This window comes from Blennius ocellaris, assembly GCF_963422515.1.
Source record: "Blennius ocellaris genome assembly, chromosome: 16".
In the NCBI taxonomy this organism is placed as follows: domain Eukaryota; kingdom Metazoa; phylum Chordata; class Actinopteri; order Blenniiformes; family Blenniidae; genus Blennius; species Blennius ocellaris.
In genome coordinates, this window is record NC_137665.1 from 23117973 (window position 1) to 23132653 (window position 14681).

The 14681-nt window shown below is 47.0% G+C and overlaps 1 protein-coding gene across 1 annotated transcript in view; it reads left to right on the forward strand.

The window, feature by feature from the left end:
* The window catches only part of LOC308141078 (syntaxin-binding protein 4), a gene marked incomplete at both ends in the record, with an annotated part of 237544 nt that extends 223386 nt beyond the window's left edge, over positions 1-14158 (forward strand). The window contains 7 exons of the mRNA XM_080511081.1: positions 59-151; positions 3229-3294; positions 3366-3563; positions 11596-11712; positions 13719-13768; positions 13902-14026; positions 14121-14158. Coding sequence (XP_080367207.1) covers positions 59-151; positions 3229-3294; positions 3366-3563; positions 11596-11712; positions 13719-13768; positions 13902-14026; positions 14121-14158 — 687 coding nt within the window. The remainder of the gene's footprint in view (positions 1-58; positions 152-3228; positions 3295-3365; positions 3564-11595; positions 11713-13718; positions 13769-13901; positions 14027-14120) is intronic.
* Positions 14159-14681: the final 523 nt, after the last annotated feature.

A 14681-nucleotide genomic window follows, 5' to 3' on the forward strand; every position in this document is an offset into this window, starting at 1 on the left:
GTGTTGCGCTTTCTGAACATGGATCTGACAGATTTTTGTTTGTATTGTATGTCTTCAGACATATGAGTCAGAGTGCAGCTACAGCAGCGAGGAGATGGAGCAGTTTCAGATGGAGGTGAAGCAGCTGCACACTCAGATGAAGCAGCTTAAGGTGAATGCATACACACGCACACACACGCGTGTGCACACGCGCGCGTTTGCACACGCGCATGTGCGCGCATACACACACATGCACTTCCCACACACGCACGCGCACACACACACACGCATGCACACACACATCCCCCATATACACGCACACACGCATATGCAACCCCCCACACACACACACACTCACACACACACACACACACGCAGCACGCACACACACATGCATATGCAAACCCCCCCCACACACACACACACACAGCCGCCCCCCACACACGCATGCACACGCACGTGCATGCACGCACCCCCACTGCACCCCCACACACACACACACACACACACACACACACACACACACACACACACACACACACACACACACACACACACACACACACACACACACACACACCTTTCCATATGTTTCCAGAACATAATCCTCACTCAGATACATACAGACACACAGAAACCTGAGCATGGCTCTGCAGCTGAGACCCATCACGTAGTTTGGACCTCTCCAGTGTGGAGATCACACATGAGTGAACTTGTCTGGTTTGCAAATAGCATCAGTTATTAGAAAAACGCACATTTCTACTTCTCTCTGTTACTGCAGAGGAAATCATCATCATTCATCTGTAGTATTGTCTCTGTGATCCTCCTATCATTGTAATAATCCATCTTCTCCTCATCAGATTGTATTTTAAGTTGTCATTATATCATAATGATGTTATGAGGATAAAAGTGGAGTGGCTGTGTGGAGGTTGAGTCTACGTGCCTCCAACAAACCCCAAACACAGACCCCACAAACCACAAATCAACCCATTTTCAATTAGGTCTTTAATCATTAACTTTTTTTAGCTTCAGCACAACTGTGCCAATGTAGTAAAATATCAAAAACTTACAGCAGAACCAAAAAAATAATCCTGAAGCAATTCTCAGAGCAGAACATCGCACAATAAATACAAGGCAAGATGGTGCATTTATGGGATTCAGTGTGAACGGTTCTTAAAATGTGGGGGGAAAGTTCATTAAAACGTTTAAAATACAGAGAAAATAAGACAACAAATGGAATCACATCAAAACAACTGAAATGCAGTAAATTAAGAAAAACTGCTTTGAGGACAAAAACCTTTCAATATGTTGCCGGCTGTTGACAGAAGGAACGGGAGATCAAGACCCTTTTCTCCAGATCCAGAGATCCCTGCAGGAAGGGACAGAAGAGAGAGAGCACAGAAAACTCGCTGGAAGTTAATGACATGAGATCTGAATAGAGACGTTTCGATCAGTGCCTCAATCAAGTCTACCAGCCTGAAAGCTATTTTGTACTTTATTTGAGAGAAGAGAAACATTGGTCCTCACGAGAAGTAATAATGCACAGCCTGTTTTTTTGGTTTTTTTTACCTCAAAAATAAATCCCTGGTTCTTCTAAATGAACTGGAAGACAAAGTAAAGCAACCCAGATCACTGGATGGTCACATGCTTTGTTTCCTTTTGTCTGATTCAAGAGCAGAAGATCTCAGCTCATCCATCAAGTTTGACTATATTGATCGATAAATGTTTTTTGATCCTAGTCTGAGGGAAACGAGTGTCACGAGGATTCAATTTCATAGTGCACACAGACCCCATCCCCCTCCACCAGATGTTCTGCCCGTCACTCCCTGAGCAGTGGCTTGCGTGATTTGCAAACAGGCCACCAGAACGTTCCACTCCTGTCTCTGTTACCCGGTTCAGCACCATGGACAGCTGCCAGAGCAGGAACTGAATGTGGGAATTTAATGCATTTCAATCTGCGACATGTAGGTCATAACATTTAGTTTTTGATTAGCCTACCTTTTAATTTAAATTAAAATTTAGAATTAAACACATAGCGCAGTGCACACTGCAGACCAGCATTTGTTTTTATCCAAACTTTGGAAACATGGTTAGGATTTCTCAAAGACATATTATGTTCCTCATTATAAAATGTTGTTACTATAAATAAATACATTTCTGTGCAGAGATTAAAACGGAGACAGTGATCCATAAGTCCCCACTCTCCCGTACGCTAAACAGAGAGAAAGAGAAATGGCCCCCTATAAAATATTTGTTTTCACACCCTCCAAAACATTGTACGCACAGTGCGTACAAGATTCCGGCTGGCGGCGCCACTGTTTGCTGGTGTCCACTAGTATCTACTGGTGTCCGCTGGTGTCCACTAGTGTCCACTGGTGTCTGCTGGTGTCTGTTAGTGTCTGCTGCTTTCCACTTGTGTCTGCTGGTGTCCACTGGTGTCTACTAGTGTCCGCTGGTGTCCACTAGTGTATGCTGGTGTCCACTAATGTCTGCTGGTGTCTGATGGTGTCCACTGGTGTCTGCTGGTATACACTAGTGTCTGCTGCTGTCTACTAGTGTCTGCTGGTCTCCACTAGTGTCTGCTGGTGTCCACTAATGTATGCTAGTGTCTACTAGTGTCTGCTGGTGTCCACTAGTGTCTGCTGGTATACACTAGTGTCTGCTGGTCTCCACTAGTGTCTGCTGGTGTCCACTAATGTATGCTAGTGTCTACTAGTGTCTGATGGTGTCCACTGGTGTCTGCTGGTATACACTAGTGTCCACTAGTGTCTGCTGCTGTCTACTAGTGTCTGCTGGTCTCCACTAGTGTCTGCTGGTGTCCACTAGTGTACACTAGTATCCACTAGTGTCTTCTGGTGTATCCTTATGGACATGGTGTCCACAAGTTTCAACTAGTATCTTCTAATGTCCACTAGTGTCTGCCGGTGTCCACTGGTGTCCACTGGTGTCCACTAGTGTCTGATGATGTCCACTAGTGTCTACTGTCCACTGTGTCCACTGGTGCATGCTGTTGTCTGTTGGTATCACCTGGTGTACGATGGCATCCAGTGGTGCCCACTAGTGTCCAGTGGTATCCACTGGTGTATGCTGGTGTCCACTAGTATTCACTGGTGTACCCTGGTGTCTCTGCCCAGTGTGACCTGGATCTGGCACTTTTGGATGTGGATACACTAAACAAGATGGATGAATGTGTTCTGACAGGACTCTGGTTTGTACTAGTGTGGATTCATCTTCTGCCTGTTTTGGCAGGTGATGCTGAAGGATATGGAAAACAGCAAGAAAACCCTGGAAGAAGAGCTGCACAAGACCTCAGAGGTAAGACGGAGGCCTGCAGTGTGTCTGAACTGTGCCTACAGTCTGGTGACATTTCCACTGTCTGCCCTCAGAAAGCCTGCCTGACGGTGGAGGAGAACACCCGTCTGAAGACTCGTCTGCAGGCGGCCGAGGCCGAGGTGGTGCAGCGGGATGGCAGCGGTGCCGATCAGGACTACGAGGAAGTAATCCATCTCCTGGAGGCTGAAATCAGAGACCTGAAGAACCAGCTGGCCAGCAAGAGGCCAGCACAAACAGCCGAGGCCACCAAGGTGAGACTCAACCTCCACCAACAACCTTTCGTCATCTCACCCCCTGGACAGCTCCAGTCACTGACAAGATTTGTCTATTTACTGAGATCATGGTTACAAAGTTTATTGTCCAGTTGTGTCATATTTTATCTCTGATTACCAAGGATATTGGTTTTAATGAATCCACTCAAGTCTAATCATTTTGGTTCAAGTTTGAATATATTTGTCTTGCTATTTTTATAGTAAAGTGTTCAATGAGTATGTTTGTTGAGTTTATGTATCTAGTTTTCTCGAACCATATTTTCTGCACCCATCAAAAATGCATCATATATATATATATATATATATATATATATATATATATATATATATATATATATATATATTCCGTTTTTTTCAGTTTTTAAAAAGTGCGTCGCTCCAACCAATCAGAAATCAAACCCTATATAGTGTCATTGGGGGTTTAGCCAATACTGTCTAAGGCAGACGCTCCTTTTGACTCTCCCACGATTAGGCAGCTCTGCTCTGACACATGGCACCACGAGAGGAAGCACTTCCTGCTCTTCCCAAGATTGACATGTGTGGGCGGAGCCAGTCCAGCTCACACAGACACAGCAGATTCTGAGTGTATCTCCTATGATCCAATATTCAAATGAAGGAAAATCAGTGACGTGCCATGAGCATACCAAGGTCATAAATGTCGATACCAAAGACAATTCTATATTGCGGCAAACGATGTGGAGCATCCACAATTGAGTACTTGCTTTTCCCTTCATACCAACTGTAACAAGCAAAAGCTTTTATCTTGACACAAGAAACAGGAACACCATGGCAGGACGACATGACACACAAAACTCTCTTCACTCCTGGTTGCCAACTTCCAAATAGTAAAGTAAATTAAACTACATGAACTAACTAACTACACGAACTAATCAACAAAAACACAACACAATCATTACCAACACTAACAAGCCTAATATAACGCCAAATATAAACATTTGAGACACAGCCAACCCAACTCCCAAAATGCATTGTTGCAATCAGCTCCATGGTGCTACAAGATGTTTCAGCTGTGTTAATCTAACAAAATCGAGATGGTAAAACACCATTTAACAAACTTAAACAATAATTCAATAGCAGTCACCAGACTCTGCCAACAACATATATTTCATGACATGACAACGCATCCACTGTTTATATTGAAAACACAGAGAAAATTAAAACAACTCTGACAGCAGAGCTGTCTGTGGTGCTGAAACCTCTCCTGCAGAGCTGTCTGTGGTGCTGAAACCTCCCCTGCAGAGCTGTCTGTGGTGCTGAAACCTCTCCTGCAGAGCTGTCTGTGGTGCTGAAACCTCTCCTGCAGAGCTGTCTGTGGTGTTGAAACCTCCCCTGCAGAGCTGTCTGTGGTGCTGAAACCTCTCCTGCAGAGCTGTCTGTGGTGCTGAAACCTCTCCTGCAGAGCTGTCTGTGGTGCTGAAACCTCTCCTGCAGAGCTGTCTGTGGTGCTGAAACCTCCCCTGCAGAGCTGTCTGTGGTGCTGAAACCTCTCCTGCAGAGTGTCTGTGGTGCTGAAACCTCTCCTGCAGAGCTGTCTGTGGTGTTGAAACCTCTCCTGCAGAGCTGTCTGTGGTGCTGAAACCTCTCCTGCAGAGCTGTCTGTGGTGTTGAAACCACTCCTGTAGAGTGTCTGTGGTGTTGAAACCTCTCCTGCAGAGCTGTCTGTGGTGTTGAAACCACTCCTGCAGAGCTGTCTGTGGTGCTGAAACCTCTCCTGCAGAGCTGTCTGTGGTGCTGAAACCGCTCCTGCAGAGCTGTCTGTGGTGCTGAAACCTCCCCTGCAGAGCTGTCTGTGGTGTTGAAACCTCCCCTGCAGAGCTGTCTGTGGTGTTGAAACCTCTCCTGCAGAGCTGTCTGTGGTGTTGAAACCTCCCCTGCAGAGCTGTCTGTGGTGTTGAAACCTCTCCTGCAGAGCTGTCTGTGGTGTTGAAACCTCCCCTGCAGAGCTGTCTGTGGTGCTGAAACCTCTCCAGCAGAGCTGTCTGTGGTTCTGAAACCTCTCCTGCAGAGCTGTCTGTGGTGTTGAAACCTCTCCTGCAGAGCTGTCTGTGGTGCTGAAACCACTCCTGTAGAGTGTCTGTGGTGTTGAAACCTCTCCTGCAGAGCTGTCTGTGGTGTTGAAACCACTCCTGCAGAGCTGTCTGTGGTGCTGAAACCTCTCCTGCAGAGCTGTCTGTGGTGCTGAAACCGCTCCTGCAGAGCTGTCTGTGGTGCTGAAACCTCCCCTGCAGAGCTGTCTGTGGTGTTGAAACCTCCCCTGCAGAGCTGTCTGTGGTGCTGAAACCTCTCCAGCAGAGCTGTCTGTGGTTCTGAAACCTCTCCTGCAGAGCTGTCTGTGGTGTTGAAACCTCCCCTGCAGAGCTGTCTGTGGTGCTGAAACCTCTCCAGCAGAGCTGTCTGTGGTTCTGAAACCTCTCCTGCAGAGCTGTCTGTGGTGTTGAAACCTCCCCTGCAGAGCTGTCTGTGGTGCTGAAACCACTCCTCCATAGCTGTGTGTGGAGCTAAACCACTCTTGCAGAGCATCCGAATCCCAGATTCACATGAGTGTCGGAACAATGTTCTGAGCTTTCCTTTGCTGAAGGTCTGGTAGCTCAGGTGTTGGTCTCACATCTTTTAAAAGCTGTTGTTTTTCCTCAAAAGAAAGTTGTGAAAACGTCTTTAACGTCTTGAGTGCTGTCATCCTGCCCGTTAACCCGTGAACTCACAAGAGAGCATTGCAGGGCTGTATCAATTCACGAATGCACTGTGAATGTACGTATGGCATTTAGCATAGCACCATTACATCCAAAGGCAGTGTAGCTATCTGCTTTTTTATGTAAATGATTTTCATATTGGGGAACTGACTGCATATGAGCAAACATACCCAGACACTGGATAAGACCGGCAAAGACAGAGCAGCAGTTTGCCTTCAGGAGGGGGTATGGCTTTCAGGAGGTGGTATGGCCTTCAGGAGAAGGTGTGGCCTTCAGGAGGGGGTGTGGCCTTCAGGAGAGCATGTGGCCTTCACAGTAAGAGCACAGGAGTGACTAGCCTCTCTGCCGTACCATGAAATAGCGGTGTTGAGTCATTTGGGCAATGAAAAGCACAACATGCTGACACTTTCAAACCTATAGGTACTGCATGTTCCCGGAAATTGAAAAATGAAGTATAATTATAATTAAAACAAATAATGAAAATTAATGTTTCAATAATTTCAGATCAGCCTTGGGTAGGCACTGCCTGCCCTGCCTGACCCTGGCTGCATGTCACTGCTGAAAATCAAGGAAAATTTGGATTTGCAAGAATCTGGTATACAAAGTTTTTGGACCTCGACCATGTGAAAAGTGTTGAAAAACAGAATAATTGGACCCCTTTAAGAATAGGGATGTTGAACATGTTTTGGTTCAGGGCCACAAACAGCTCATTTTTATCCCCCGCCGTGGCTGATAGGCCCCGAAGGGGGATCTTGAAACAGTCTCCGTACGTACGTCCGTACGTCCGTCCGTTCGAATGTTTCTACCTATATCTCGGCAACCCCTGGGCCCACAGTGACCAAACTTCACATGTGTATACATCTCAGAGGGGGAAGAGATACTATGGTGACCTTGACCTAATTTGCATATGAAGTAGGTCACAGGGTCACGAAGTGCTTAAAAACACATTTTGGGCTCTGGAGGCCTAGGTTTTTGAGCTAGAGCTCTGAAATTGTATACACACATAATACACACTCCAGGGATAACCTCCAGTACACCAAGTGACCTGACCTTGACCTTGAAGATTGGTAGGGCCTGAAGTTTGCTCATCATGGTTGCACAATACATGTATTTTCATATAGACATTTCTCCTCATTTCTCAGCAGTTCCTGGGCCCACAGTCACCAAACTTCACACATGGACACTCCACCTGGGGAGAAGGGGCACCATGGGGACCATGACCTAATTTGCATATCAGGTCACAGGGTCACTAAGTGCATAAAAACACCTTTTGGGCTCTGGAGACGTATTTTGACATAGCTTATGAAGAAGCCCTTTCAGATTCTACATAATTATCTACTAGGACCCATGGAACACCCTCTAGTGTACCAAGTGTGCTGCCTTAGAGCTGGCTTTGTGAGAAAATATAAAGCCCTCCGGCGGGGGATTAGCCGAGCAACGGCCTTCTTGTTCTCTTCTTCTTCTTCCTGTTACTGGTCACACCAGTAACCGTCAACATTAAAGCTTTATTTGAACCACACCAGTGCACATTGTGGGTCCTGATTTGATGAAGCAACCATATCATCTGCAAAAAGCAGAGATGAGATCCTGTGATCCCCAAACTGGACCCCCTCCGGCCCCCGGCTGTGCCTAGAGATTCTGTCCATGTGGGTGATGAACAAAACCGGTGACAAAGGACAGCCCTGCCGGAGGCCAACGTGCACTGGGAGCAGGTCCGAATTATTGCCGGTAATGCAAACCAAACTCCTGCTCCTGGCCTTACAGGGACCGAACAGCCCTTAACAAAGGGCCCCGGACTCCATACTCCTGGAACACCCCACACAGGACATCCCGAGGGACGCGGTTGAACGCCTTCTCCACATCCACAAAACACATGTGGACTGGTTGGGCAAACTCCCATGAACCTTCAAGCACCTGGTGGAGGGTATAGAGCTGGTCCAGTGTTCCATGACCAGGATGAAATCCGCATTGTTCTTCTTGGATCCGAGGTTCGACTAACGGCCGGATCCTCCTCCCCAGTACCCTGGAATAGACTTTCCCAGGGAGACTGAGGGGTGTGATCCCTCTGTCATTGGAACACACCCTCCGATCCCCCTTCTTGAAGAGAGGGACCACCACCCCGGTCTGCCAGTCCAGAGGTACTGTCCACGACTGCCACACGATGTTGCAGAGACAAGTCAGCCACAACAATCCCTGCACATCCAGAGACTTAAGGAACTCTGGGAAAATCTCATCCACTCCCGGTGCCTTGCCCCCGAGGAGCTTCGCAACTACCTTGGTGACTTAAGCTCCCCACCTCCACTGTGTTGTTGGAGAACTGTCTCCCCTTCCTGAGGCGCCGGATGGTTTGCCAGAATTGCCTCGGGGCCGACCAATCGTCCTCCTCTGTTGCCTCCCCAAACTCCTCCCAGACCTGAGCTTTTGCCTCCACCACGGCCCGGGCTGCTCTTCTCTTGGTACCTGTCAGCTGCCTCGGGAGTCCTATGAGCTAACAACGCCCAATAGGACTCCTTCTTTAGGAGTCCTATCGGGTCCTATATGTTTGACGGCATCCCTTACTTCCGGTTTCCACCACTGGTTTTGGATGTTGCCACCACGACAGGCGTCAGAGACCTTGCGGCCACAGCTCCGAGCAGCGGCTTCAACAATGGAAGTGGAGAACATGGTCCACTCGGACTCAATGTCTCCAACCTCCTCCAGGATCTGTGAGAAGCTCTCCCAGAGGTGGGAGTCGAAGAATGTGCAGACAGAGGGCTCGTCCAGGCCTTCCCAACAGACCCTTATAACACGTTTGGGCCTGCCGAGTCTGTCTGGCCTCCTCCCAGTCCAGCGCATCCAACTCACCACCAGGTGGTGATCAGTTGACAGCTCTGCCCCTCTCTTTACCCGAGTGTCCAAGATACACGGCCGGAGATCAGATGACACGGCCACAAAGTCTATCATTGACCTCCGGCTTAGGGTGTCCTGGTGCCACGTGCACTTATGGACACCCCTGTGCTCAAACATGGACAAACTTTGGCGAGCACAGTAGCCCGATAACAGAACACCGCTCGGGTTCAGAGGCCGTTCTTCCAAATCACACCCTTCCAGGTCTCGCTGTCATTGCCCACATGGGTGTTGAAGTCCCCCAGTAGAAACAATGTAGTCCCCAGTTGGAGCACTATCCAGCACCCCTCCCAGGGACTCCAAGAAGGTTGGGTACTCTGAACTGTTGTTCGATCCATAGGCCGAGACAACAGTCAGAGACCTGTCCCCTACCCAAAGGCGTTAGGGACCTGACCCTCTCATTCACCGGGGTGAACTCCAACACATGGCGGCTGAGCTGTGGGGCAATAAGCAAGCCCACTCCAGCCCGCCACCTCTCACCACGGGCAATCCAGAAAAGTGGAGTATCCAGCCCCTGTCGAGGAGCTGGGTTCCAGAGTCCAAACTGTGAATGGAGGTGAGCCTGACCATATCTAAATGGTCTCTCTCAACCTCCCGCACAAGCTCGGGCTCCTTCCCGAAAACCAGATTCTGTGTCGGGGTATCGGGTCGTCAAGGCCCCTGCCATCGACTGCCACCCAATCCACACTGCACCCGACCCTACGGTAGCCTCTGTTGGTGGTGGGCTTACAGAGGAGGAGGGGCCCACGTCGTCCCTTTGGGCTGAGCCTGGCCGGGTCCCTGTTTGTCCATAGGGGTGTGTTGAACTGCTGACCCATCACCTCGGCCCTGTTTGCCTTGGGAGACCCTACCGGGTGGCATAAACATGGCTCTGAGGATCATTCGGGTACTCAAACTCCCCTACCACGATAAGGTAGCAGTTTAAGGGGAAGAAAATAATTTTTTATGAATTTTATTTAAATAAGTATTGAAATAATCCAATGCAGTTAACTTGTGACTATCAGCTTGTATAAGCACACATATCATAATGAAAGCAAGTGCAACTTTTTAGATTTACTGTTCAATATTAAAATGTCCAGTGCAGTGCATATGCTATTTTGGAGTCAGTGTGTGTGTGTGTGTGTGTGTGTGTGTGTGTGTGTGTGTGTGTGTGTGTGTGTGTGTGTGTGTGTGTGTGTGTGTGTGTGTGTGTGTGCGCACGTGCACGTGTGTGTTTTGCAGACTGAAAGATTGTGGCCAATACAGATGTGGCCCCTCAGTGATGCTCTATCTAAGACGGCAAAGTCAGCAACCCATGAGGCAAAACAGTGCAGGGCAAGTTGCACTCCAGGAAGAATTGATGACTGATGCAAAAAACGTAGTTACAAGGGCACCAGAGTCAAGGTCAACAAAATTTAAGAAAAATTAAATAATATAGTTACCTTGGTTTGTTAATAGCATTTTCATGTTTTGAAAGTGTTTGTGTTCCATTGAAAGGCTGTCATGATAAAGACATAGCATTTTTGGTTTTCTGTTGATGAGTGCAAAATGTCGCCGCATCTTTTTTATGTATTTCTGTGACAGTCACAATGTCATCTATAGGCCTGGCATATTTACTACATTGTTTTGAGTGGACGCAGATATTTTCTGGACCGATGCTTTGTGGACGGGAGGCTACAGGGACAAACCTGATGGTTAGTCTCATGTGGACAAGCCTTGTATGAGGTAGACAACAGTGAGTCTGGACTCCTGGCCGGTGCTGTGTGATGTGATGTGTAAAGACACCCCTACCCCCCCACAGCTGGAGGCTCTCGGTCAAACACATCAAGCTGCTGCACTCTGCCTCCACGTGCTCTCCAGATGAAAAGAGGGCTTTATTTCCCTTCTTTTGCCTGTACCTGTGGCTCAGGTATTAGCTCCAGAGGCTACTGACAGAGATAAGGAAAGAAAGGAAGACAGAGAGAGTTTGCAGGCGACAGCTGCAGAACACACTCACATGGTCAGATGAATCAAATTCACCCGTCTGAATTCAGCGGCTCAGTTGTTTAAAGGGCATCTTTCAGTCTGAATCAGGTTTGATGAACCATAAAGAAAAGTCTCGTTCCACATATCCACAATCTGACAGTGCTGCCGAGGGTAACCTACAGTGAATTCAAAATATCTGTGACACTTAATACAAATGAACCACTTCTGTGTTATGAGAATATTTATTTACATCTTTAAAGTTGCTGGAAAACAACATGTTTTATTTCTCTGGCAGCATTATAAGTCTGTTGTGTCCATCACGGAGCTTCTCCATGCCTGCTGATTCTTCTAACTTTATTCCTTTGTGACGCTTCAAGATGTTTTATGTTTGCAGGATTTCTGAAGTCAGACAGCCTCAGAATTTTTTGTCATGGCAGATCAATGAATGCATGTGTGTGTATGTTTATCAGGAGGAGGTGGTGGAGCTGAACAGGAGGCTGAACACCATTGACTGTCAGCTCAGGAAGTCAGAGCTGAGCCGAAAACATCTGGAGGTCTCCAACAAAAAGCTGCTGGGCTTCGCTCAGGTACTCCACTGCAGAGTGAGGCGTCCATCAGTCTGTCCAACATCCTCTTCACCAGTCATATCAGTTTAACTCTCCAGTAGTCCATCCATCTACCAACCAGTCAGTTGCTCCACCTTTTCAACCTTCACATCTGTTCTGGCATCAATGAAGTTAATCTTAATCCACACATTTACCCTTTATCTCATGAACAAATAAATATCCTTTCATTATCTCCATCTATTCTTCAAACCATCATCCTTTCAGCAGTGTCATCATCATGTATTCTGCACCTGTGTATCAATGTTTCTGATGCCTTTGATATTTACTAGTGCTGTCAAAAATAACGTTTTAATTTTTAACACTGTTACCAGAGCAGCAGAATGTACAGCGTCTCTGGATGCAGCACCGTGACTACAGAGTGGTACAATACTGAGTGGAATAATACTAAGGTTGAAAGTTTCACTTTAAAGGACCCATATTATACTAAATGGACTTTTCTGTGCTTTAAACATGATAAAAGTGCTATTTGGGGTTCATATAATCCCGAAAGTGTTTTTTTCATTCATTCCCTCCAACTTGAGTTCACAGTGATCTTTCTCTGTTCTACCTGGTGGGGGAGCTCAACACATTGATTCTATTTGATGACGTGGCACCACCATGATGACGCGGCACAGAGCTGGAGAAGCCCCGCCTCAGGGAAGATTGACATGCGGAGAAACCAAAACAAGACACGTGTGCAGCCTCTTCTCTGCGCACTATCTCAGTCTCTGCTGCTTCACATTGAACTGCTGTTTTTGTTGCTGTCAATAACTGTTTTCTCCATCATGTCCACTGGAGAAAATGTGTTTTCACCTTCATGTCCACTTGGAGAAAATGTGTTTTCACCTTCATGTCCACTGGAGAAAATGTGTTTTCGGGGGCAAGTATGGTTCCACACTATTTGTCTTGCCGAAAGAAGAAGCACAGCGGCGAATGTGGCTGGACTTTGTTTTCTTTTCCGCAAAGAATCAAACAAAAGTTTGTTTGCGAGCGACTCTTCACCAAAGAAGCTTCCAGAACTATGGTACTTTGAAACTGGACTTACTCAGAAGCTCATCTTGAAACCTGCTGCTATTCCCACAATAAGAGATGCTGCATGAGCTGCTGGCTACGTCACCGAGGGGGTGGGAGGAGGTGGGCTGTGGGCTGGGCTGCAGTCTCCGTGAGGGCGGGGGAGGCAGAGGAGCTGACAACCACCCGTTTCATGAGAGGTGCCGTCAGCTCAATCCAAGAAATAACTATAATTTCACAAGTTTTGAGTGTTTATACTGGATCACCCAAATTATTATCCCACATGAGCAGAGGATGGACTGTGAAACATGAAGTATAGCAAAATATGGGTCCTTTAAATGATACCTGACGACTGATTGAGGAGGTGAAAGTCAGTAGCTTTACTTTGAAAAGCCATATTTTCCGACTACAGTAGTAATTCTGCAGCAGGTTGCCATGTTGGCTGACCAGGAGCCACCATACTGTGAAAGTTCTCCTCTTTCTCTCTTTCCTCGGCTCTCCGGTATTCTGTGTGTGTGTGTGTGTGTGTGTGTGTGTGTGTGTGTGTGTGTGTGTGTGTGTGTGTGTGTGTGTGTGTGTGTGTGTGTGTGTGTGTGTGTGTGTGTGTGTGTGTGTGTGTGTGTGTGTGTGTGTGTGTGTGTGTAAAATTACCGTATATTATTGCCACTTTGTTCATGTAATAATTTTCTCCAGTGTCTCAGTGTCAGGTGATCCTGAGAGGGAGAGCTCACTCACATAGTTCTAGTGTAGTCTGTCTGCCCCCTAGTGGCTGAGGGACACCCTGCAGCTGTATTTACATTACTCACTAAACCGGGAGAACATGTTCAGATTAGTTTATAGATGTGAACGTGGAGAAGGATCTTGAATCAAACTGTTTCTCACTGGTTCCCTTTCAGACGTGTTATCAATGACTTCCAACAGGTTTGTGGCACAACTAGCTGAATGGTTGTTGTTGTTGTTGTTGTTTCTGTCTGCAGAACGTTCACAAGGTGTTGACAACACCCAGCCTGCTCGGAGGAGAAGTCTGGTAAGAGACATCTGCAATTCATCCAGCACTCCAACAGAGTGGTGCTCTAATCACATTGCCTGCTGTGTGTGTGTGTGTGTGTGTGTGTGTGTGTGTGTGTGTGTGTGTGTGTGTGTGTGTGTGTGCGTGCCAGGAGCAACAAGTCGTCTCCAGCCACAGACAGCCCCGACACCCCCTCGCCACTCCCTGACTCGGCCTTCCAACTGGCTGTGGAGGCCAAAGAGCTGGTGGAGGGAGCCAACACTGTTGAAGACAGAGGTACAACTACTAGTAGAATAGTATCGTAAACACAGTGGTATGACCAGCTCAGACCACTAGATCTCACTGTCTGTCACTGTCACACTCACTTTAGTGCAGAAAGTCCAACATCCGTTCAGGCAGGTAAAATGACTTTAATAATCTATTAATAATATGTAATTAACCACGACTTTGACTCTTTGTTTAAGTTCAAAGAAATGTAACATGTCACATGTAAAGACACAAAAGACCAGACTGAAACTTAAAGACCAGTAAAATGTTGACTGTTTTTCAAGTACAGAGAAAAGTCAACATACCGTATTTTCACGACCAAAAGGGCCGTAATAAAAGGCGCAGTCTCAGTTATGTGTGCCATTACTGCATTTAACACACACATACGGCGCACCTGCTCATAGGGCATGGGTTTTATATACAATCCACGCCCACACTTCCCCCTTTAACGTTCTCATGGTGTTCCCTACTACGTCCGCCTTACAACAGCAACACACACATAGGGCGCACTGCACCATAGGGCGTGCTGCACATTTTGAAGAAAATTTAAGACTTTTATGTGCGCTTTATAGTCGTGAAAATACGGTATCTGCTAATTTTGTTACAAGTAAAAATGCAACAAAGGACTCAAATTGTTTAAAAATCAGGTTTCGTTGTAATTTTT